Genomic DNA, 24,163 nt, shown 5'->3' with positions numbered 1-24,163 from the left:
TATATTTCTAAAACTTTACATGAATCCAAGATGACTGATGTTATAAGTGTTAAATAAAGTAAATAAAATTTATTGTATTTTTTTTTTTTTTTTTAAAAACTTTGATTTGTTTTTCTTCTTTGATCCAATTTTTCTGTTTCTTCTCAAAAATGTGATATTTTCACAACAGCCATGTTATGTTGTAGAGAAACTTCTGGTTCTGTCAGCTGCAACACTTTTTCAGTAGGGCCACACCCTGGACCCAAGGTAAACAGGTACATTTAATTATCCCTACTCATTTTTTTGAACCAGTGCTTCTCACAAATCTCTCAAATCATCTTCCATAAACTTGCATATCTGACTACCTGCAACTTACAGTACTACCAAACTGATCACTGCATAACATCAGGCAAAATAAGAGGCACATGGCACTTGTCACCTTCAAAACGGATCCAGTTTTAAAATATTTGAAAGAGAAAAGGCATATTATCAGTCCATAAAGTCTTTTAAATGCTGTGTAGTGTTTATTAAAGAAAAGGACCCTCGGACAAAGAAATAAAAGTCATAACTAAGGGGAGCAAAGAGTGACAATAAGGCATCTAAGAACCAGAATTTAAAGGAAAAAAGAAATCTGCTCCAGACTCATAAGTAATTATGTTGATGAAACAAAAATCTCCTCACAATACAACATGAAATGGAAACTAACTGTGATGTTTAAGTATCACTGGGCCTCTTTACACACTTTACAACAACAATTTGGTCCTATTCTTTTTTCCTGTTTCTGAACTTTATGACTATCTTTTAGTATTTTAAGCTATAAGCTCCAGTGTGACCAGAGCAGTGATGAAGGTGAGATTCCAAGTCAGAGCTGATGTAGACCCCATGTCAGACTGATGATGGGTGAGAGGTGAGGGAAAGGTTCCAACGGCTACCGATCAGGGCCTGCGCTTGAACAGGGCTTCCACTAGAGCAAAAATAAAAAGTTCAAAAGTCCAAAGTTAGATTTGTTTTTCCCCTAATGGTGCATATAAATGATTTTACATGATTAATAATTCATATATAACAAGTCTGGGTATTCTGACATAGTTTATCTCAATAAAGCTACAGATACTCCTATCAGGTTTGGCTTCCTATAGGTGCTCCTGATGATTCTCTGCTTTGTTTCCTTACAGAGGCCATAGGACGTTTTCTTTACAGGTGTAGCAGCTGGTTGTCTGGTTTTTTATATCACCAAAAACATCCCTGTATATCTGCTAAATGGTACAAGAAAAACATTCCATCAAGATTATAATGTTAACTTCATTATCCAGCCAACACTATTTAACTGCCTCTTTACTTCACCAACATCACTAAAGATATAAACTTCTGACCATACCACAATGTGGAATTGTTTGCATTAAATGTATTATCTAAATGTAAAGAAAATTCAATTTATGAGTTTTAATTATGAGAGCAGTAGTCAATTTTAGCCATAACTTCACAAAACTTGCCAGATTGATTTTAAGAATAGTAGTAACAAAAATATAATACAAGTTAGTAAATGATTAAAAAAAGATTTGTTATCCTTTTGCCCTACTTATTCTACCCACATGGGAAGTAAGCCACAACTGCTCAACTGGAGATGCTGGAATGCAGGTAAAGGATGGTTCAGTGTGCATATGAAAGCGTGTAGCTGCAGCTCAGGGGTAAAGTTCCAACAGTTTTCTGAATGTTAAGATGGCAATTAATGTTTCCACAGTGGCCTCATGGAGCACAGGAGGTATTTGGCAGAATAAGTAACCGCAGACTATAAACAACCACTAACAGCTAATTAAATGACCATTTTAAAGCTCTGAACTCTTACTTGTGTATTCCTGAGGGGACATCTGAGCGCTCATGACATCATGAAAGTGTTTCAGCCAGTCTTGCTGGTCACCCTCTGTCTCACAGGTAAACAGGAAGCAGCGGTCAGGTGTTTTTATTGTGATACCGTATTGCCAAACACCGTTGAAGTGGGTGCCAGCAGGCAAGCCAGAAGAGACACTGTAACCATGGTCCCTGTTCCCCAAGAAAACTTCACCTTTGGCAAAGGCATCCTTCAAAGCGAGTGAACAAAACAAAAGAGGAATTAGATGCAAAGAGCAGACCCTTCATGTTTTTTTTTTTTAGTGTAATGATTTTTGTGTGAGTGTGTGTGTGTGTGTGGTGGGGGGTTTACAGGATAATCATGTATATTAAATGCAAATGGTCTGTTTTTTGAGAAAAGTGATTAGACTTTTCCCTCAGATCTATCATTTTAGTGAAACTTCAAGTTTCCTGCAAGACAGAAAGCTATAGGACATTAGTCGTGCCAGCAGAAGTCCCCATGTGGGAAAACGTATTATCTTAACATTAATTGTAGTTTTTGTTTAGAAAAAAAAAAAAAAAAAAACTATTACAACATTCAAATTCATTTAATTTGAATTAATTTCCATCTAGCATTAATAAAGGTATTTTTCCTATAATTTGTTCATACAATAAAATATTTTATCAGAAGAGCAACTTTCTAACAATTTAATCTTTCTGTCACAGTTTCAGTGTGGCCCAATTATTAAATAGATAACTACAGAATATGTTGCAATATCACAACGTGCCTCAAAATACACACAACCTTTTTACTGTTGACTTTCATGCTATGTTATAGATTTAGATTTCAAAACTTGGACATCCAGCACTATAACCCTATAATGCTTTTTTTTTTTTTTTTTTTTACAAATTTACGAAGTAATCAAAATACTGACGCTTCTCTTTTGCCAGGGAATTTGCATTTGCTGTGGCGCTACTGACTGAGAAGCGCCTCACACCAAAACCAGCTGAGCATTTAAACTTCTGAAACAGTTATGCAATCGTTTTAAAAGTTGGGAAATCACCACGGCTCTGCACACAGCTGCATTCAGGTCAGGAAGAACTGTAAATGCGTTTTCCAGTGCGTTCATAATGTTTGAAACTGACAAGTTTTATTTATGTTTGACCATAAATCTAATATTTGTGTGGTGTATCTTTTGTTTTTATGGACCCCCTTAAAAACGAGATGTTGCATCCCAAGGCACTATCCATTCAATAAATTTCAAATAAATAAATTTCAAATTTGCCAACCCCAACTTTGCTTCGCATTCACCTATTGACTTTATAAACCTGGACATAGTAAAACAAGCATTTAGGATGACTATGAGTTTGTGTTTAAAGGGTACATTATGAAAATTTTTGTCAAGTCACCAATTGTCTGTAATTATCATAGTTTTTTGGTAAACCTCATTTCACTACAATGAACATATTCAAATAGACAGTGAGCCACTGTGTTAGCAACGAAAGTTATTAAGTGATCAAATTACACTGCTCAGAGCAGCTTCCTCCACATATTCCCATCAATACTCAACTTCACAAGACTTCCTATTTTTTCATCTTCTAATTATTTCTTGTCTGTCGACTCTCTGAGGGCAAGTCAGACTTTTCTGTCACTTAGCACTGATAATTATTACATCTCTCTATTGAACTATTACATCAGCCACAATGCTGCTTTGGTTTTATGATGTATATTTAGTCCAGGCTTGAGTAATCTTAGCTGCTTCCTCTTAAAGCTTTTGGGAAAAGTCTCTATAAAAATCAACCAGAATTTTACTCTCATCTACAACATTCACCATGAACGCACCCGAATAAGAAAATAAGGTATAGCATGTACAACGTGTTGTTTGTTGGTGAGTCATTGTAGCTAACTGCAACTAGATATTTCCCATCAACATGTTCACAAGAAGAAATATCATCTCGCCACTCAATCATGACATCTTATTCCAAAATCTGGTCACTTTATCTAATTTGTTTTATAGGGAAAAACCTCTTTCCTGCTGTCTACACAATGATAATTTATATCTGTTTAGAGCACAAGTAAACTGCTGAGTCACATCTTTATTCCACACTCAGTAGTTTGTTATTTGACTTGTTATTTATTCCAGTGTGTGTAGATGTTTGTGTGTTACCATACCAGAGGATCTTTGAAGTACATGAGTCGTCTGTGGTCAAGAGTGAACCAGCGTTTCTTGAAACCTTCTGTTTGCTATGTAGACAAACAGAGAGAGATAGACATGGAATGAGTGAGACTGAGACAAAGCAGCATTGTGAACCTTGCCCTGTTCTTGAATTGCTCTAAAAAAAAGCATTTACTGACTGCTTCAGCTGGGCTTAAAACCGCCTTTAAATATTTCCCAACAGTCAATACACCATGATATAGACGAGGATCACATCTGAGAACCAGCAATCATTTCTTTGTTACCAGTAAATTTGCTGTTGTCATGTTAGATGAATTTAAAAGAGAGAGATATAAACATGTCAAAATGTTTAGTTTCAGACACTGATGGGTCAGATCCATAGATCTGATGTGGCAATTAGGTCTGAAACATGATGCCATGACAAATTGCCTTAAAGTACAGTACAACGTATAACCACTAGATACAAAACACTTCTGGCTCAAGTAGACTCCCATGCAAACAATAATTAGCTGCTTCATACGCCCAGTGGCTCCCTTTGGAATAAGTCTATGATAATATACTTATTACACCTTAAAAGGAAGTATTTTGTTTTTGTTTTTGTTTAAATGATCTGGGCCTTGTATCTAGCATCTGACCGTGGATATGAAATAAGTTTTCTTTGTTATATTTGAACAGTTCTTTCAATTCTTCATGCTTTTCCTCTTTGTAACCATCTAGCTGTGCAGTGCACACTTTAACAGCACTGATATTTCATTTAGAACCTTGTCACAGCTGAAAGTTAATGTCAGTGCAGCATTTTCAAATCGGCTTTAAATACAGCTGTGAGAAAAATAGTGAAGCACAGCACCTTTGGAGAGTTTACTGGCATGCACAGGCAGCTTGAGCTCTTTCAGAGCTGAGCGTCAACACTCAGCTCCCTGGCTGCTGCCAAACTGTCCTCATAAAAGTGTTTGATATCCTCATTGTGTCATGAGGCTAAGCAACTTACTGTTTCCTTCTCATTTTGCCATTTGACTCTCTCCACAAAAATGTCTCTTGTGCATGCGAGGGAAATGAATTATGACACCCATTTAGTAAATCAACCCAGCAAATCAAGTTAGTAAGTTCTTTCATCTCTCAACCTGACAGACAGAGATGAACTGAAAGTCTTTGTCTGAAAACAGAACCGGTTGTGCCACAGAGCATCAGGCTGGTGAGGGTTAACTGTGTCTGTCCCACTGTGTGGAAGCACCTGTAAACATATACTTATACAGATAAAAGGCATTGATATAATTCTGTATGAAGACAGGGATGTACAAGTGCTTCTTTGTGTTTGCTTAATTGCAGCATTGTATATGTCTGTTTTTTTGTCTGCATTTGACACATGAGAATGAAGTCAGTGGGAGCTGTTCATTTCTTCAGACAGCCTAACAGAAGCAAGGAAGGAGGCAAACAGGTAAGTTAGGTCTCAGCTGCCAGTCAGCGTGTCAGGCAGGGCTGGCAAACAGCTACAATAAACACTGAGACAGCAGAGAGGAAGATGGAGTCACTGGAGCAGATATGAGTGTATAACAATTTCAGGCTCAACCTCAGTTTAATGAGCATTAAAGGAAGTTCTTATTTCTTTCCTTGGCTAATACTGTAGGCATTTTGTCAATGTCTTAATGTATGATTTATACTTTGATCTTAAAAGTCACCAATTTTACTGTTTTTTTTTTAGTGTTCTGCTTTTTTAGATAACAAAAGCAGATGAAATCCAACAAAAAGATGTCCATCGCAGCATAGATGAATTCTCCCCATTATCGTTATTCAGGAATTAAGAAAAAAATTATGTGCATTTTGAGATTATAGATGTGTCATTTTGTATTTCTTTAAAACCAGGGTGGCTCATTCATGGACCAGTCTCTGTCCAGTTATGTCACAGATGTCATCCCTCATGTTTGAAACGTACTATCTTGCTAGAGAGGACTTTCCTCAATCTTTTCTTTCTTATCACAAATAAAAAAAACTCTTGTTCTGCAGTCCTAGGTGAAAAATAATGTATAACTAATGAAGCTTATACAAACTATGCCAAGTTGAATGCATGCCTTAATCAAAATTAAAGGTTGTCTAACAAAATATTCTATTCCAGCTTTTGAAAATAAATAAAATAAAATGTGTATTCAATTAAAATGTATTTTCACGCTTTGCCACGTGTCTGAAAAAAATGAAAGCTTTCCTGAGCAGCAAAGGGCTCATACTTCCTGAGTTGAACAGCCAGAGTGGCTGGAAAAGCTACACTTCATGACATTACAGCGCACCTGAACATGCTGAACACAGCTCTTCAGGGGAAAGGACATACAGCCCTGCACATGTTGGAGGAGGTTTTGGCATTCGAGCGCAAGCTGACCGTGCTTGTCAGAGATTTATAGAAAGGTATACTGTTTCATTTCCCCAGTATGAGAGAGTTAAAAGAAGCTGACATGATGAATTCAGAGTATTTACATTCTACAATCACTGCAAATGTCGTTAGGGAAACAATTCTGTTCAGAGAGGGAAAAAAACCTACATTGTCCTTCCCTGTCACTCCTCTAAGCCTCGATCCATCCTAAATACAACTGCATTGGCAGGTGTGAGTCAACCTAATCTTGAGATGGAACTGGCCGACATAGCAGACAAAGACATATGTGTGTCCAAGTTAAAACGCTTGAAGATGTTAGTGATGTGTCGGTCACGAACGATTCGTTCAGTATGAACTAATCCTTTATATGACTCGGGAGTAAGGGGTCCTCTCAGTGAGCGATTCGTTCATTTTCATGCGGTACCTCCTCTCGCCACATGGCAGGCAGCTGCATAAACTCAGACAGTAGGTCAGGACAGGAAACAGAAATGATTCGTTCAGGACTCGCTCAGGTCCGTCCTCAGGTCCTCGTTCTTTTGTCACGTGACAGCCAGGCTGCTCTGGCATTTGTGACAGACAGCTCGTGCTGCACGGTCTCGTTCTCGTTCATCATTCAGGCTGTTTGGCGAGCAGTACGTTCGCTCCCGGATTGGTCTCTCTTTCTTCTCTCTGTCTGACAGGTCTCTGAACGGGTCTTCCTTCATTCGTTCACAGCTCAAGCTGTATCAAGCTCAGCAGTACGTTCGCTCTCGGCTCGGTCATTTGTTCATTTGTCACGTGATAGCTACCGAGTCACTGTTGTGCTGTTAAACAATGACAGGGAGGATGTGGGACACAAATCACTTTATTGTGGTGTGTATTTGCTTCCCTACGTAATAAAAAGCTACAAGAAGGAATCAAATAGATATTGACAATAACCTTCAACCCTTTTTTTATTATTTAAAATGTTTTTGTTGCATGCAGAAATGTAATGTCGTTTTCTCTGCAGTCGTTCCTTGATTTAATAAATACAACACATTTTGTTTATATATAAAATAAAGGCAAAAGAAAAAACGTTATATGCAGTGCTATTAAATTTTAAATTTCAAAAGGGATTTGTGGCACCTAGTGTTTTCTTAACTGTGGGAAACGGGTCCAAATGGTTCTTTGAGTGGTAAAGGTTGCCGACCCCTGGTCTAATACTGTCTCCATCTTGTCATGTAAAGAAAATAATTGCACTAGGTTTTGTCCAGGATGATCATTTGACTCTCAAGGCCCATATTAACTTTAAAACAAGGGAAAATAAAGTTTCACATGCAATTACTGCTGGTTTCATAATCACTACAACAAACTAAACATAGATATATGTCTCATTAAAAACCAAACTGCACTGATATTTACATATTAGTCCTGTATTTCCAGGCATCTGCTACTAGTAATCAGTACCTCTCAACTTAGAAATTGTATATTTTGGAACTAATGCACCAGCTTTTACCACTGGCTACTTGTGTAATTATGTTTATTATGCCCTCATTTAATGCAGAATTTATAAGAAGGAAACTTCACTCATAATACATTGTAATATTTTTTTCTTCCTTTTAAAACCAACATGAAATGAGTTGTACAAAAACAGGACCTCATCTTAGACAGGCTGATATTAACTGTTTCCTCTGATCATGTAGATATGCATGGTGCACAGGGAGAAGTTCAAACTTCATCATCACTGTTTCTACTTGGCAGTTGAGAACAAGTAAGATAAGGCTTTGTTTATGTGAATTTCTAATGTGGTGTAAGAATAAAACTTATTTATTCTTACACCACATTCGGAATTCACTCAGATAAATCCACCAAAACTTTGCTGGACTTGAAAAAACACAGAGGGAAACAAAGTGGAATAAATGCATAGCAACAGTAAGAAAATACAGCCGTAAAAAAGGATTCTAATTAAGTTTAAATAAGGTTTACTTGCCCTGGGACCCGTTTTTTCCATGTATCCTTCCTTGAGAAAGTTACGAGTAAGTTTAGGTACAAGCTGAAAGGAACAAGGAAAAAAGAAATTTAAAAATCATCATAATATTATTTATTTCAGTGTTGTATACCATGCTATAAGTCAAACCTGAAGAATGTGTAGCAAACAGAAACAGTTTTGACCTTCAGTATTGTTAAAAACTTGCAAATTGAAAAATCCATAAAAATGTACATTTTAGCCAGGTGTATGTGTGTGTGTGTGTGTGTGTGTGTGTGTTTACATCAGCATCAGTGGCCCCAGGAAAGGCCACCTGTAGATAATGAAGCTGAACTGCTCGAATTGAATTAAACCAGTCAACAATCTCCTGATGAGGAAAGAGGGATGAAAAACACAGAAAGAAAGCAAAATATCATTTATGAGATATTTTCACATTACTTTTTCATAAATGATCTCTTGGTGATTCATTAAAGGTAAAACTGTACTGGAAGGGATATGGATATGGCTGCCCCTGCTTCCTGTGGTGGGAAAACATCTCCAGTGTTTCACAGATGCAGATTTTTATCAGGATTAGCTTCATATAGAGAAATGATTGTCTTTTTTTTTCTTCTTTTTAAATGGATCACCTCCAAAAAAAATTAGCGTTGGAATATTTGAAGGGACTAATACATTTGTGACAATAGATGATGCTCCCCTAGGCCTTCTTTCCAGGCAACTTTAAAAAGAAAACAAACGGGAGGAAGTACGAAGGAAAACATACCTATGGCACCACAAATTTTGTCTGAGCAGCAATAGAAATGTTGGCTCTATGCCAACAAGTTAAACTACTTAGCAATGTTTTTGAAGAAGAAAGATAAAAACAATTAATAAGGAGTAAAAAAAAAAACATGTAAAACTTGCACAAAGGTTAAGACAACTAATAGCAATGCAGCAGCTATTCAGCTCCTTGCCATCTCCCCATCACGACTGAAGCTGTGAAGGTGGGCTGCTCCTGTAAATACCACCTGGTGTCTGCCCAGACTTCCTGCAGTGGAAACGCAGCTAATGAACTCAAATAAAGTTATTTTGTGACTGTGAAGTGGTTCTAGAGCAAACTCCTTAAAGTCTCAAACTGCTGTGAATAAATCCTCAACCTGATGACAACAGAGAAACCGCTCCATACATTTTACTGTGTTAATAAATGAAAGAATGATGGAGGTGCTGCTTGAATGTCACCCAGTAATTGATTCAGCCTGGAAACAGAAATTGAGACGGATGATTTGTTAAAGATTTGGGACCTCTCCCACAACACCACAAGCCAGGTGCATTCAACTCATCTGTCTCCTAATGTGACGTGACAAATATCTGATGTAAATGCCATCTTTCTCTGTTTGAATCAGGCTTCTGTCTTCTCACATATACAAGAATATAACAAACTCACACACACACACACACACAGTTTAGAGAAGACATGTACCTTTCCACTGTCATGATAGACAAAGATGTTCCGGGTGCTGTAGTCTTTGAGGTAGGTGATCTGCATGCCGTTGGGGTTTCCTATCTTCTCTGGCTGGAATGTTGCATTGATTGTGTCCACCTTGATCACTGCTTTGGGCTCCTTAGCCTAAATAACAAATGAAGAACAAGAGGAGGTGTGAAAGGAGAGGATAAACTTTACACTTATTTACTGTTCAGGATGTCATGTTGATGATAAGATTATATTTATTGTACCAAATTGGAAGCTTTTGTATTCTTTCAGGTGCAAAGTATTAAGTTGGTTGCAAAACACAGCTTTGTCATTTGATGTCACAAATTCTACACATCGAGCCTTAAACCATGTGTCAAGAGAATGACAATAATTGAGCAGTTTAAAGGTTTGTTTACTAATGTGATGCTCAAAGTGTTTGCAATTATTGTGAAGAAAAGAGCAGGTTTCCCCTCTTCAGTTAAGTCTGTTGATGGTCACAGTCCATGTCATTTACAGTATCCCTATGAACCTGGTTTTGTGTAAAAACATTAGGCTGTCTGTAAAGACAGTTCACCTATACTTTTCAGTTCTATATCTCTATGGTGAAGGTAGATGTTTATTGTGGTACACAGGTCCAGTACAGCATGGTTGCCTCTCAGTATAGAGACTAAGCTGGAATGTCTCACTTAAACAAATATATTATGGGCAAAAGAGAACATCTTCAGGCGTTATACTATATGAAAAATTTTGGAGGTAGAACAAAACACGTTTTTAATTCAGAGGTTGATGCGATGTCATTTGGTGGAAAATTTAGGATGCCCATGTGCAAATTTAACTGATTTAAACTGATCTAAAACTGGAACTACTAACCGAAGCTTTGACTAAACCTTTAGCACTAAAACATTCCCTCCACCCATGGTCCAAAACAGCAAAAGTGCAACTGGATTGTTATTTGTTTTCTCTTTAAAACATAAACACCACATTTCTAATCTACTGTACTCTAGGAGTAGACTACCCTCTCCCCAAGGCACCCCGAAGGGATTATTCTTCCCCTGGAATAATGTAATCCTTAAAATAAGTGGGTGCCTTTCTAACTCGAACTGGATAATGTGCAGTGTTTTCCAAACAGGTATTGGTGGAATTTTTTCAGGCTGAAGATGATAGTCAGTGCTTCTTTCTCATCCTGGGAGTACCCACATTTCGCTGATGACAGTTAATGTGACATGGGCCTTTCTATGCCCTCTAGAAGTGTATGTGCCAAAATAGCTCAAGTGTCATGTGGTAATGCATCACAGGATGTATATAATGGCTTTGTGTCATCAAAATGAACCAGAACTTGTTCTGACTGGAGTTTCCGTTTTGCCTCTTTAAAAGCTTGCATTTCACGTTTTCCCCAGTTCCATAGAACTCCAGCCCTCAAGAGCTCCTGCAGAGGCTTTAAATACGGTGGTGATGTTAGCTAAACCCTGCAATAGGAACTGAGAATGCCCAAAAAGGATTTTAGCTGTGAGTGGTTTCTTGGTTGAGGAGCATTGACAATGGTGTGGACCTTTTTAACAACTGGATGGACCCCTCCATTGCTGATTCTGTACCCTAGGCAAACATATGATTGGGACATATCTAATTTAGAAAACCTTTTACCATCCAATATTGCTTAAAGGTCTTCTGTTTTGGTAAAGGGGTAGTTTTCCAACTTGATGACTGGATTTACAGTCACTTTGTAGTTCCCACATATTCTTCTAGATGCTATGATCTGATTTCAATCTTTGTTGTCATCAGTTTGTTGCCATTAGATTTTTATAAATGCTTCTCACTTCGTTTGACATAGCAAGTAGGAACGAATCTGATGACATACGATGGTAAAGTAGGGGCATCTCATTTCCTTGGGGGATGTTTTCATCCCTTACCACTTTGTTTGAAGGAGCAAGGGGTAAGGTAGGGATAAAAAAGAAAAATGGTGTTGGGCCTAGATCCCAACCAGGCTTTAAAAACCTGAAGTAACTCAGACAAAGCCAATGACACCTTTACCTTTAGAACTTCTGTAACTCAGTCTGTAACTCATTTTCATTTTCATTTTTATTATTATTATTACTGTGTAGAACAAAGGCACATAGTGTATTGCTCACAGTACAGTCTTGGAAAATATAAAACACACACAATAGCTTCCCAACTTCCGTTGAGCTGCTTAACTGTGACAAACAAAGTGCCCCCATCACTTCCAGGCCTAATTGGTTTGGGTGGAGCGCTGTACAGCTTAGTGATTCAGCCACTCTGACAGAGCAGACAGACTGCTGATTAAGCTTGTCTGAGCACGCTCAAATGCAACAGAGTGAACAAGTACTCATTTTGTTGTCTCTTGGTTGGTATATATATATCTATCTATATATATATATATATATATATATATATATATATATATATATATTAGGCAAGGCAAGGCAGTTTATCTGTATAGCACATTTCATGTACAGGACAAGTCAAAGTGCTTTACATAAAACAAAGACATTACAGATATTTAGAACAGTAAAAGGCATCATCACATAATCAACATTTACATTTACAAAGTAAATGTTGCGTATGCCCGATAAAGAACTAGATCACAAAATGCAGAGATTTTGCCTGCAATGTACTTTGTGTACTTTGAAAAGTTCTCCAGTTAAGGTTCTGGTTGCATGTTGCATGTTGTAAAACGGCTACAAACACGCAGGAACCTAACCATCAATTAATTGTGTGTTTATCAGAATGTAAACAAACCAGAAAATTTACCAGAAGGTAAAAAGACTTCTGTGGCTACCAGAAGTTTATTTATTTAAACAGATGCTTACATCATATTTGGTGAAGTACTTCAGAGTGCCCTCTATCTCTGAAAGGACAAAACGCCTGCTCAGGAACTGTCCGTTGTCCCGCCCCCTTTTCATCAGTAAGCCATCTCTAGTTCCTGTAGGAAGCCAGCAGAAGTCATTCATTAACAAAAATGCATTTTATTTCACATACACGTTTGTGTATGCGTCTGCACTCACCTTCATATGTCAAGCTGTCCCTTGGCTTGGAAAACTCTTTCCTCTCGTACTTTGCTCTAATCCACTGTTCCCTCAACACTCTAGACACACAGAACATGCAAATAGAGTCATGTATATGGAAACTAAAAGCAGACTTAAGTGCCATATGGTATCTGGGAAGGAGGCAGGGATGCATGTACAATGAATGCAGTTACCTCATAGACACCTAGACCTCAGTAGTGAAGTTGTTTCACAGTTAAATTCATTCGAACAACACTGACTATTGCAGTAAGTATAGCAGTTTTAAATGCAATTATAATAATCAGAAACCTGTCATTTAATCTGCATAATCTAAGAGTGTCACATTTGTATTCAGCATTTTGTATCAGCACAAGGTTGGCTGACAGATATCTTCTTTTGGGCACTGAATTCTAGCAGCAGTTCCTCACCACCTTTTTCTAGTGCTATTAAATCAGAGAAAGAGTTAAATATGTGTGTGAGAGACAAAGAGGGCAGGTGGCTGTGGTAATCCTGGACATTCAACACAAACACACACACTTCAGTTTTAGTCAAGCAGATATATTAGTAAGTAAACTTTGGCAGCTCACTCTGTGAGTTTTTCTTTCAGAAAGACGCCTCACTACACATTCATACAATTCCTGACATTCTTTTGAAGAAGCTGCCTCTCACAGCTACGGGAAAATAAACTAAGACACAGTCATTGTGTTTCAGCAGGTAACCTCGAGGCTGCCTGTAGACAGAAAGAAGGATCTTGGCAAGGAGAAAACAGCCAGTTCACAGCCTGAATTATTTTAAGTAAGGAAGTTTGATTGGTTTTGACTTTGGCAGAAACAGACCTGATTAAACTTCATATGAAAGATATGATTTATAGATCTTTTCTGAGGCTTTGCTCTGCAGATCGATTATATGTCAATTATATGACCAGCAATGGTTCAGTTTAACAGTTCAGTCCTTGCATTCATCTTGAGCCACAGTATAGACACCAGGACTGTGCAGCTGCACTTAGAATATAAGGCACACTGACTAATACATGTGATGCTGACTGAACGTTCACATGTGAGTTCCACAACTTTCAGATGAAACAAAGTGCTGTACATAAATGGACAAAGCTACACAAGAATCATCAGGGAAATAAATTATATGATAAAATATAATAAAATAATTGTTCATTGTTTTTAAAACAGTTTAAAAACAATAAGCCTCGGGATCCCTCCAGATGAGCTGGTGAATGTGGCTGGGGAGACGGAAGTCTGGGTTTCCCTGCTTAGGCAGCTGCCCTGCAACCCGACTCCGGATAAGTGGCAGAAAATGGATGGATGGATGGATGGATGGACGGATGGATAGATGGATGGATGGATTATCTTTTCATTAAGTCACTTATTTGTTCTGACTTGTTTGTCCAAAGAAAAGTTCTAGAAACTTGGGTCATAAAAGTGCAATATTCAGCCCAAATGAATAAGTAAAAAAACAAAACAAAAACAAAAAAGGCATGCAACACCACATGTCTTGCATTTGTCAAGTTTATGAAAGCTGAGGGTTCCTCGTTCCTCAAAGGCTGCAGGTCTCTGACAAAATATTGCTACAGATTTTATGTTTTTCATCTATGTATTAAGGCCTGTTTATGTTTTAAGATTAATCTGAAACTGCAACCAGTGGTTAATACATTACAGTACATAGATATCCTACATTGTTTAAGCTAACCAGTGTCAGTCATTAGCCTACAGTAGCGTTAGAACCAATTACCTCATGTTACATAGCATCATGTTTGCTGTTCATCATCAACATCTTTATTGGTATCTATACTGATTTTGGATACATGTTTCATTATTGGACCCCGGGAAGAATAGCGGCAGGAATGAGCTGTTGCTAATGGGGATCCACAATAATAAACAATAACTGGAATGTCTAGTCAACTTGTAAAATCTAAAACAACCTATCAGCAGCTACCTTTCCTCTCTCCAAACTCCACACATAATAGGTTTGTTAAATGCTCTCGAACCATACCTTGCCTGTGGGCTTAACTAACAAAGTTTAATTCAGCCCCACCTCTTTCCCCGTCGCCATGGCGGCCTCCACGGCAGAGTCAGTGTAAAGGAAAAACTGTTGAAGCAATACTACATTAATTTCCAACCTTAAAACTCTGGGCTTCTGGCTTTTTATGGCACTGATGGCACAATGATACTCTTTATGTACATTCATGGGACCGCCACAGCACTATGTCACATGCCAGAAACTAGAAATCAACACAGTGGGTATTTTGGATGCATGCCATGGCTGATTCAGCAAAGAAATGCAAAAAGACATTATTGGAGGGAGAGAGGGGAAAAAAAGAGTGAAAGTTTGCACAAGAAATAAGACTAGCTTAAACATCAAACTGACTTTCACTGACTGGAGAGAGCTCAGAGAAGAGACAGGATGCAAGATGGCTGCCAAATTCGCCTTCAGAAGGGGACATCAAAGTTTAGTAGTGTGACTTTAAAAAATAAACAAGGATTTATTTTGAGGCTTTATATCTTGTGTGTGCTCATGTTCTCTAAAAAATCAGAATCAGCCATGGCATGCATCCTAAGCCCACTTTAGCATGGAAAACCCTGCAAAAAGAAGGAACCAATAAACCGGACACACACTTTTTGGTGTTTGCTATATTTTCATAAATGAAACAGCACAGAACAGAAAATTTAAGAGACAATGAAATATGGATTGGACAGTATTGGTTCCAATAGTTACTCACTGGCAGTCCTTGTGTGTTGGTTTGTAGTAGTAAACTGGAACTGCAGCCTCATATTTTCTCCTCATTGACTCATTCCCATTCTCAGCCATGAACTAACAAAAACACACACACACACACAAATAATTTAAGAATGAATGACGACTTGGTACAACAGTTTAAATAGACTTTTCATTGATGAAATATCTGAGAAATAGAACATTTCTCTTCACTTACTGCAGTAGTGACACTCCCAATCTGTATGTTTGTCTGTGCTTGCCAACCTACCATTTACTCCACATAGGTTCTTTTCTGACAAAAATGTTTTCTTTTTTACACCACGGTTTTCCTGCGTCAGTCAACTTCTGTGTTCAGACTAACCGAGGGTAAATATCATGGTAGATTATTTTGATTTAACTGGATTTAGGACTTCTAATCCAAACCAGTAACTTATAGATACAAGCCACATATATTGTCTTATGTTATTTTCCCCCCAAACTGAGCATACTGAAATTTGTGTCCCATAAGCATGTGCATTTAGCCTGCAACAGAATAGGACAGCAAGGTGAAAATAATTAGAAAAAACATTTTTAGATTATCAAGACTATGAAGCCGAGGGTCCTTCCAAGTTAACATGCCACTTAAAATGCAATAAAAGATGAGCAGTGACAGTCTAATCAAAGAAATAGATTTAATGAGGTCCAAGTGACTCTACCTTCGAGCTTAATTAGAAGTGAATCTGATTTGTGTACAAAAATACTGTCTTCAGCTACTTGACATTCACACACAGTCTTCACAGAGACCCACAGAGAAACAGATCAACTCTAAACCACAGGAGTTGTATGACTGGTTATGGTCTCTCACCTGCAACTCATGGTCCTCCCAGTGGGACAGCCTCAGGGACTTGACCTTACTGATTTCAGGGATGTTACGGTGGATCCCAGAACAGGCCAAACAGATGAACACTCCCAGGGAACAAGAGCCCCAACCAGGATCTGCAAAGGGTGAGTAAAAAAGACATTAATTGAGTATGATGAAAAGGAAAAGAGGTGAAAAGGTGTAGCGCTGTCAGACCACAGGTTTCAGATGTTTCCCTGTTTAACTTTAAACCAAATGGCTCCAACAGCTTGTTGTCAAATTCTCATTAATTTCAGTCAGGAGTGTTAAAGCCAGGAAAAACACGTAAAACTTGCAGGACTGCACCAGAGTTTGACACTCCTGCAGTAGAGGATAGGGCAACTGGAATGACAGATGTAGCATTTAACCGGAATATATATCAATTCACAACAAACAGTGTCATTACTGCTCCCCATAAAAACCATTTTAGGTTCTCTGTTTTCCTTTAAAGTAAGTAAGCTTCTGAGCCTCACCTGGATCATTATTACCAAAAAAGAAAAAAAAAAAAACTACAAACCTTCCAGGTTAATTTATGTATGTTCTTTTCTCTCTTAGCCCAGAGATCTAAGAAGTGTATTCTTCACTCTAACCACACCTCTCTTATCTACTTGGCAACTTTTCTACACATTACCAGTAAACAGAACTTGGGAATGTGATGGGACGTCCTACCTTATAACTCAAATTACAGACATCTGGGTTGGATGGGTGTTCCTTCATTTTCCAAAAGACTGGTTAGAATACAGATACTTAGCTAGTTTATGTTCACTTTTTAATTTTTTATTTATTTTTATGCCAATGTCTCATAAGCAAGACACATTAAATCAACGCATTCCAATCTTCAAGGTGCCTTACTGAAATGAACACCATCGAAAGGAAATAGTCTGGCTGCGTTACATGCCCCCAGGCCACGTTTTCTGACTTTCTGCTTTTATTATTACATACTAAAATGCTCACTTGAGTGGCATGTACATAAACACTCATAGTCATCGTTTCATCAGCCTGGAAATGTGCTATTTCTCCAAATTAGCAGAAAAAATGAACTATAAATCCTTCCTAACATCTTAACCACATTTTAAGTTGCAGTTACAGTATATCTATGTGTGGGGGTGTGCATATATCTTCTGTAATCTGTTGACACCTTTTGATATGAAGAAGTCTGTTTCTAAGTAACAAAAGTTGACACATTCAGTGACGCAAAAAGTTGGTGGATAAAGCTAGAGGTCCATAGCAAACAAGTAAGCCTTGGTTAACTTGTGCATAGCTGATGTCAAAGCCAATTTTACATGGTAACATTTTTCTTTGTTCAAGGTAGGTTGAGTCAAGTCAGCTGGACTGGGTGTATTTTCTTGAAGATGTTTCCCTCTCATCCTAAAGAATGTCTTCATAGAGGAAGAAGACTAAGATATCTTTTATGTTTTTCACACACACACACACACACACACACACACACACACAAGCATATTGTTCCAAATCACTAAAAAAATAAGTGACAAACAGTATTTTACTGGTAAACTTACATCTATGAATGAACGATTTTGCTAAGAAAAAAATAAAGGCTCATTACAAAAAAAGTATTTGTCATCTCTTCTGGAGATGCCACAAATAAATAAATAAATAAATAAATCAATAAAACCAAACAAACAAACAAAAACAGAATAAAATATTTTGATTTAAACAGCTCATTATCACAAAAAGTCATTGTGGATGCTGCTGCTTCTTCTGTATTCACAGCAGGCTGTCCAGACTCATTTAGACTCTTATGACTGACTTCTCTGACAATTTTCCTCTAAGTTTAGGTGACAAACCCATTTGACCTGAAAACTAAAACCTAATTCTTAAATTCACCTCTCATATGCTGGTGTTCTTATTTTATTGGGCAGTAAAAATGCTGGGCTCTTTTACCACATAACTAAAACCCTGGATTCAGCTGGATAGGGGGCAAACCCTACACTCAAGCTTGTCTCTACTTGTTGAAGTCAGACTTAGATCTTCCACATGGCAAAACACAACCACTACAACTTCACCTAGGTTGTTACCTTCGTACTGAATTCCTGTTTCTATTACATTTGAAATCTGAATATTACCAAGAATGTACTTAAATGTGAAAATATTGATGTGACCGGAAGATAATAAAAAAGAAAAAAAAAAAAAAAAGAAAAAAAGACAACGGGCATGAAGACGTGTTTATTGGGAATGCTGGAAAGGGACAGCACTTAGGCCCTACTTGACCTCACAATTATATAGTCCCTTCAAAACATTTAACGTGTACAATAAAGTTCAACTTACCAGGTGCACCGCAGTCTGCGCAGGCGTCATTTCCAGGCTTTTGCAGGATCTCTTTAAGCGCTCGCTCATTTACCGACATTTCAGCGTGTAGTTCGGTTATTCTTCCGCTTGCAGGGAGAGAGATGGAGAGAGAGATAGAGAGAGAGAGAGAGAGGCCACAAAAAACCAAGGTGTGTCTACTTGGGCTTCACTCCCCCACTTTGGGATGCGGACAAGTCCGCACAGGTAGACCAACTCGCCCACAACACCGGAGATTCCTCCGATTAAAAAGAAGAAAAAAAAAGGGTTTTCGTAGAAAAGTGTTGTATATCCCTTCGTTTTCTTGTAATCCAAGGTTCAAAGTTTAGACTGCGCCTTTTGAGTAGCCGCTGCTTAAGAGGTCTGCACAAAGTCCAGGACTGCCTTTGCGGAGGGAATTAGACACCACTAGGAAGTGACATGAGGAGGTTGTTCAAACTTGCTTTTCCGCATAATACGAGCTTACACTGCATATTTCTCCGGCACGGCACAAGCTGTGCAAAAATGTGATTTTGGCCTTTTGTAGACATCTTCTCATCACAGTGATAGGCTATTAATGAGTTGTCAGTTTTACGAGGTTTATCCGGATTATCACTGATGGACATGTATTTGATTTTGATACATCATTTGGGCATCTTTATTAAATGTGCAGTTCAGTTACTCCCTGTGAAAGTAAACATAACAGGATGTGTTAGGTTTATTACTGACTATACAGTTCTGCATTCCTATAAAGGCTTTCCAGCATCTTGTCATTCTTCAGGGTTGAAAAGGATAATGTAAGTTTCATGACAAGCTGTAGCTTACTTATTTGTCATATCAAAATACTGTACATTTGGTGTTTCACACATTTATTGTAAAGGAGGCTACTACATAGACTATACAGATTTAATGCTTTTTTAAAATACAGTTTTATACAATTAACACCTACAGAAGTGCTAAAGTTAAAGGGTGGGCACAACAATGTGCAATGATTCATTTTTTCAAAGTATTACCAAACTAGTCTGTTTCACTCTGTCATTTTGAATTTTGTTGTGCAAAATAATCCAGTGTGCTCCAGAATTGCCTAATCCTACATTCTAAGTCTAAATGTATGGGGACAGACCTGTTTATGTACCCTGTTCATTGTCTGGATGCTTTTCATTCTTAGATCTCAACACCTTAAGATAAATTGTGTTGTTTTATTATACAGTGGTAATGCATATGACATTTGTTTGCCTCCAAATTAATAGGAGCACATTTGTGATTAGATGCAGGTTACTAGCCTTAAGGTCTCTTGAATGTAACATTAGCACTGTCGGGCTGAGATTAAGAACTGAAAGTCTCTGAATTTTCTAACAAGCCACAGTAAGACTGTCTTTTGTTGCCACAAATCAGGTTCCTCATAACTTCTTCCAAACCCTTGTCTCATTATATACCGTTCTTTAAAAATGTTCCCATTTCGACTGTTGAAATTGGAAAAACATGTTAATTAATTTATTCAGTCCAGATTGTTATACCTGAAGAACATAACAAAGGCACCCTCCATTATCAGTTATGTTCTAGAGAGCTGTGACATTCTGTGTACCTACCTAAACCATAATCACCCTGATTTTCCTGTCTCTACACCCACTTGCAACCAGATTTAGGATTAAGTTCGAAATCTGGTCCTGAACAATGTGACTCAGGAGTATCCGTATCTGTCAGCTTGCAATGCTTTACATCCCCATTTGATTGCCTGGGTCTTCTGAGCATTTACTAACCTGAGAAGTCAGGTTAGCAAACTCTTACATCACATTAAATGCACATATGCTCAATGTCTGGTACAATATTAAAAAATAAAATAACATAAAAATAATTTATCACTTATCACTCTCCAACACATTAAATATCCTGGCTAAGTAGGAGTAATTGACTGATTCATAAGTATAGTAAAAAGCACCCCTCCTACCTCAGCAGCATAGATACTGTTAAGCAGTATAATCATTTTCATGGCTAATAAAATAAAATCAACTTTGGGTTTACAGTCAGGCTTGTGAGCTTAATTTGCTAAATATAGATGTGAAAGTGAGGGAATTAAATGTAATGTTTTTTTTTTTTTTCTCTTTGCAATATCCTGGAATTTAAAGTAAATAAAATGGATGACATATTTAAACAAAAACAGTCATGTTCAGGAAAATCCACAACTGGATCTATGTCAACCTATACTTTGACTTTAGTAGTACTGTCTTTGATCTGTAGATGGCAACAGTTCACCACTTTTGTCCCCAAAGGCAGCAGTTATTTGTTGCGTGGTACAGGTGTGGTTATCAGTGCTATGCATGTCTTATTCTTTTATGTAGTGTGAAACCCTGACAAATAATCAGCTTCGGCCCTGTATCATTAACAGTAATATTAATTAGTATCTACAAAAAGTGATATTTATAGAAATGTAAAAGTGAACAGCAAAAATATTTCTTTCCTTAAAGTATGTTCCCACAACTAAACATGCACAACTCCAGTGTGGTTGCTTAAGTGAGACAGATAGAGTAATCTGACAGTAAGTGAGGGTTTGATGTAGTTTTGCAATACAAATTTTCCCTGTGACTGCAAAAGGCTAATGCCCCGTTACTGAGCTCATTTGTCAACACAAATCCAGCAGACAGTAATGTGTGTTTTTTTTCCATCCCCATCCTGAAAGATTCTCTTTCTCTCTGTTGGTTTTGGAGGTGGGTGCTGCGTACAGTGAGGCTCTGGGTTGGCAGCCTCTAACTGATTAAGGCTAAAGTCTGTGTGTGTAGGATGGGAGTGCCTCATCTCTTTCCACTGAAGATGTGTCATGTAATAACAGTCAAATGATTTTTACAGATACAAATGAATAAAAATAAAAATAAATTCTGTGCTGAAACACATCTAATTTCTCTCATCTACATAACATGTTACCTTAATTATTATTACTGTTAAACTCATTTTATCTGCTGTTTTATTGACTCAGTTGTTTGCGTATCTATTAAACCTGAGTGTGACAAAATGCACCATACTCCTAGGATTCCAATTAATATTAAATCACAGAAGAATAAGTTTTCACTGATGTATGTATTCCCTTGATCTGTAACAATTTAGAGCTCATGGCATCTCTTTTCTGTCTTCTTCTCTGATGATTTATATGCACGCAGTTGGTGGCATTTTGAAGCTCGCTGGGTATGACAGGGACTAAATGGCAGCGAGTCCAGGCCATTAATATGTGTCTTGCTGGGTGCTTCTGACATATACATCCCTTATCTTTGGACCCTTCTTTGAGACTCTCAGTCTGTTCTGTTATGAAGCTACAAGAGTTTTCCAACAAAGTTTAAATCAGTTGTGTGGCCTGGGCATTAAAGGTCTGCTGACTTTTCACTTTAAAGAACTCTGTGGCCCTGAATTCAAATATTATAAAGTGTAAAAGCTTACTTTACAGTGGCAATGAAATCCAAAAGATAAGCAGGAGCTTGCACAGCTGAACAGATAATATGGCTGGCATTAAGGTCAAAAAGCAGTAATAAAAGGTACCAACAGACTTTGAGTCTGTCTACCACTAACCTAATAAATTAAAAGGAAAAATCATCGTTTTACACGATGTCAGCAGAATAATTACAATTTCTTTCCACCAGTTTTGGTCTTTTACAGAAAAATTTTGTAGTATGTTTGAGTGTATGAGCTCCGCCAGCATTACATTACAGTGCATTAGCCAGCAACTACCATAAACCCATCTTACCCCCAAACCCCAAAAAAAAAGTGTGTACCAAAATTACAAATAAATTATTATGATTATTATTATTATTATTATTGGGTTTAATGTGCATAGAGCTTCTGAAAAGGGGGTGGAAAATCACCGACCACACAAAGTTATAAACTATGAAAAGCCTGTGAAGACCACAGAGAAAAATACAAAAAATAAAGGTCAAGAAATGTTCTTGTCTCACTCAGCAGGTACCTCCACTATTCTGTCCTCTCCACCCATTGGTCAAGGCAGATGGTCACCACCCCTGACCATCCGGAAGTTTTTCTTCTTTATTTTTTGTTCAAAGGAAACTTTTTCCTTTCCATTGTGGCCCGCCGCTCTTTGCTTGCTCAGGATGGGGGAATGAATTGAAGTGAAGATCCAATGCAATCTGTTGATTTCCTTAGATAGACTATCCCCTAAATAAACTGATATGAGCACAGTTCAAACAAAGACTCACAAGTTAATGGATTAAAGTTTAATCGAGCATTGTATACTGAACAAATTTTCTCATTTATCTGAACGCTACAGGTGGATGTTGGAGTGAGGGAGGGGTTCAAAACAAAAGCAGGTAATATGCAGTGATCCTGGCAGCAGTAGCAGCAGCAGTGATAGGGGAAGCAAGTATGAATCAAACAGCAAAGGAGGAAGTGTGCAGCTTAAAAACGCTGCCCAGATTGGATGGGTGTGTTTGATAAGAAACATGAACGTTTGAAGCAGATCAGATGGAATGCAACACTTCAGCTCAAGGTGTCTGCCTGTACTAGCTTGCAGGAGTTGCTTCATTTCAGTCAGACAACTCACAAAATGATGGTTAAAAGCATTATCAAACAGTATTTCATGGCAGTAAGACTCCTTGCACATGCATGTTATTTGATCAATTACATATTGGAGTGAATGCTGAACAATATTTTCTCTTTTAACCCCCATATTTATCTATTTATATGTAGGCACCGTCAAATCAAATCACAACAAATTCCTTGTAATGAAAGTTACTTGGCAATAAATCTGATTCTGATTCTGATTCTGATTCTGAAAACAGCAATGGGGGCTGAATCCCATTTCTATCCGTTAGCCCTCTGTTTTGCAAGTTCATGCTGGGGAAGGGCTATCTTAATTCTGTTTTGGATGAAGGAGGAGTGCTAAGGATGAGAGTCAGACAGCTCTCTAAACGAAGCCAGCCCAGGGCCAAACTTCAAAGGGGTATAAAAAATTTCCCAACAAACACCAGATACATCGGCACAGATGGCAACAGAGGGAAGGCAGGACACCTATATTCAGCATTAATCAGGATGTAAAAATTATTTTGAATTTGTGTTCCATCTTATGGCCATATGGCCCTGTTCATCATAAGACTGTTGTCAAAATCGCTAACTAATGACATATTATGACAGAAGTCCTGTATTTTTCTGCAAAGAACATGTTTTTGTGGTTATTGACCCTCACACATCATTAATAAGCTAGGAAGACCAGTGCCTCAAGGACTTAAGTGTTGCAGAAACCCGAGCGATGGACGTACATACATAAACCAACAGCTATATAATGCAAGGACCAACCAACAAGCTGCTTGGAAGAGGTACAAATATTGGGACAATGAGATAGGGCAGCAGGTTCAGGAGGTGCATGAGCAAGTGTAGCTTGGGATTCAGGAGTAAAACCAGCCTCTTCATCCAAGAAATGGGAGTTGGGCTCCAAATCAGAGACAGCTAGAGACACAACAACCCAGCAAGCCAGAAGGTAAAAAACAAGCTGTATGAGCAAGGATGATAGGAACAGCTAAGCTCAAAAC

The 24,163-nt window shown here is 37.9% G+C and overlaps 1 protein-coding gene across 1 annotated transcript; it reads right to left on the bottom strand.

Moving 5' to 3' along the window:
• On the bottom strand, positions 1 to 19,038 carry zgc:92360 (uncharacterized protein LOC436988 homolog). Its single transcript, XM_041983014.1, has 11 exons — positions 18,642 to 19,038; positions 16,323 to 16,453; positions 15,483 to 15,574; positions 12,752 to 12,831; positions 12,557 to 12,669; positions 9,741 to 9,887; positions 8,568 to 8,651; positions 8,288 to 8,350; positions 3,977 to 4,048; positions 1,823 to 2,054; positions 1 to 943 (listed from the first exon to the last, which is right to left on the bottom strand). Exons 1-11 carry the CDS (start codon positions 18,718 to 18,720, stop codon positions 915 to 917), a joined length of 1,122 nt encoding a protein of 373 aa, XP_041838948.1. The 5' UTR covers positions 18,721 to 19,038; the 3' UTR covers positions 1 to 914.
• Positions 19,039 to 24,163: the final 5,125 nt, after the last annotated feature.

Source organism: Melanotaenia boesemani, chromosome 4, assembly GCF_017639745.1.
Source record: "Melanotaenia boesemani isolate fMelBoe1 chromosome 4, fMelBoe1.pri, whole genome shotgun sequence".
Classification (NCBI taxonomy): domain Eukaryota; kingdom Metazoa; phylum Chordata; class Actinopteri; order Atheriniformes; family Melanotaeniidae; genus Melanotaenia; species Melanotaenia boesemani.
The sequence above is the reverse complement of the archived record's forward strand: the minus strand, read 5'-3'. Positions and strand labels throughout refer to the sequence as shown.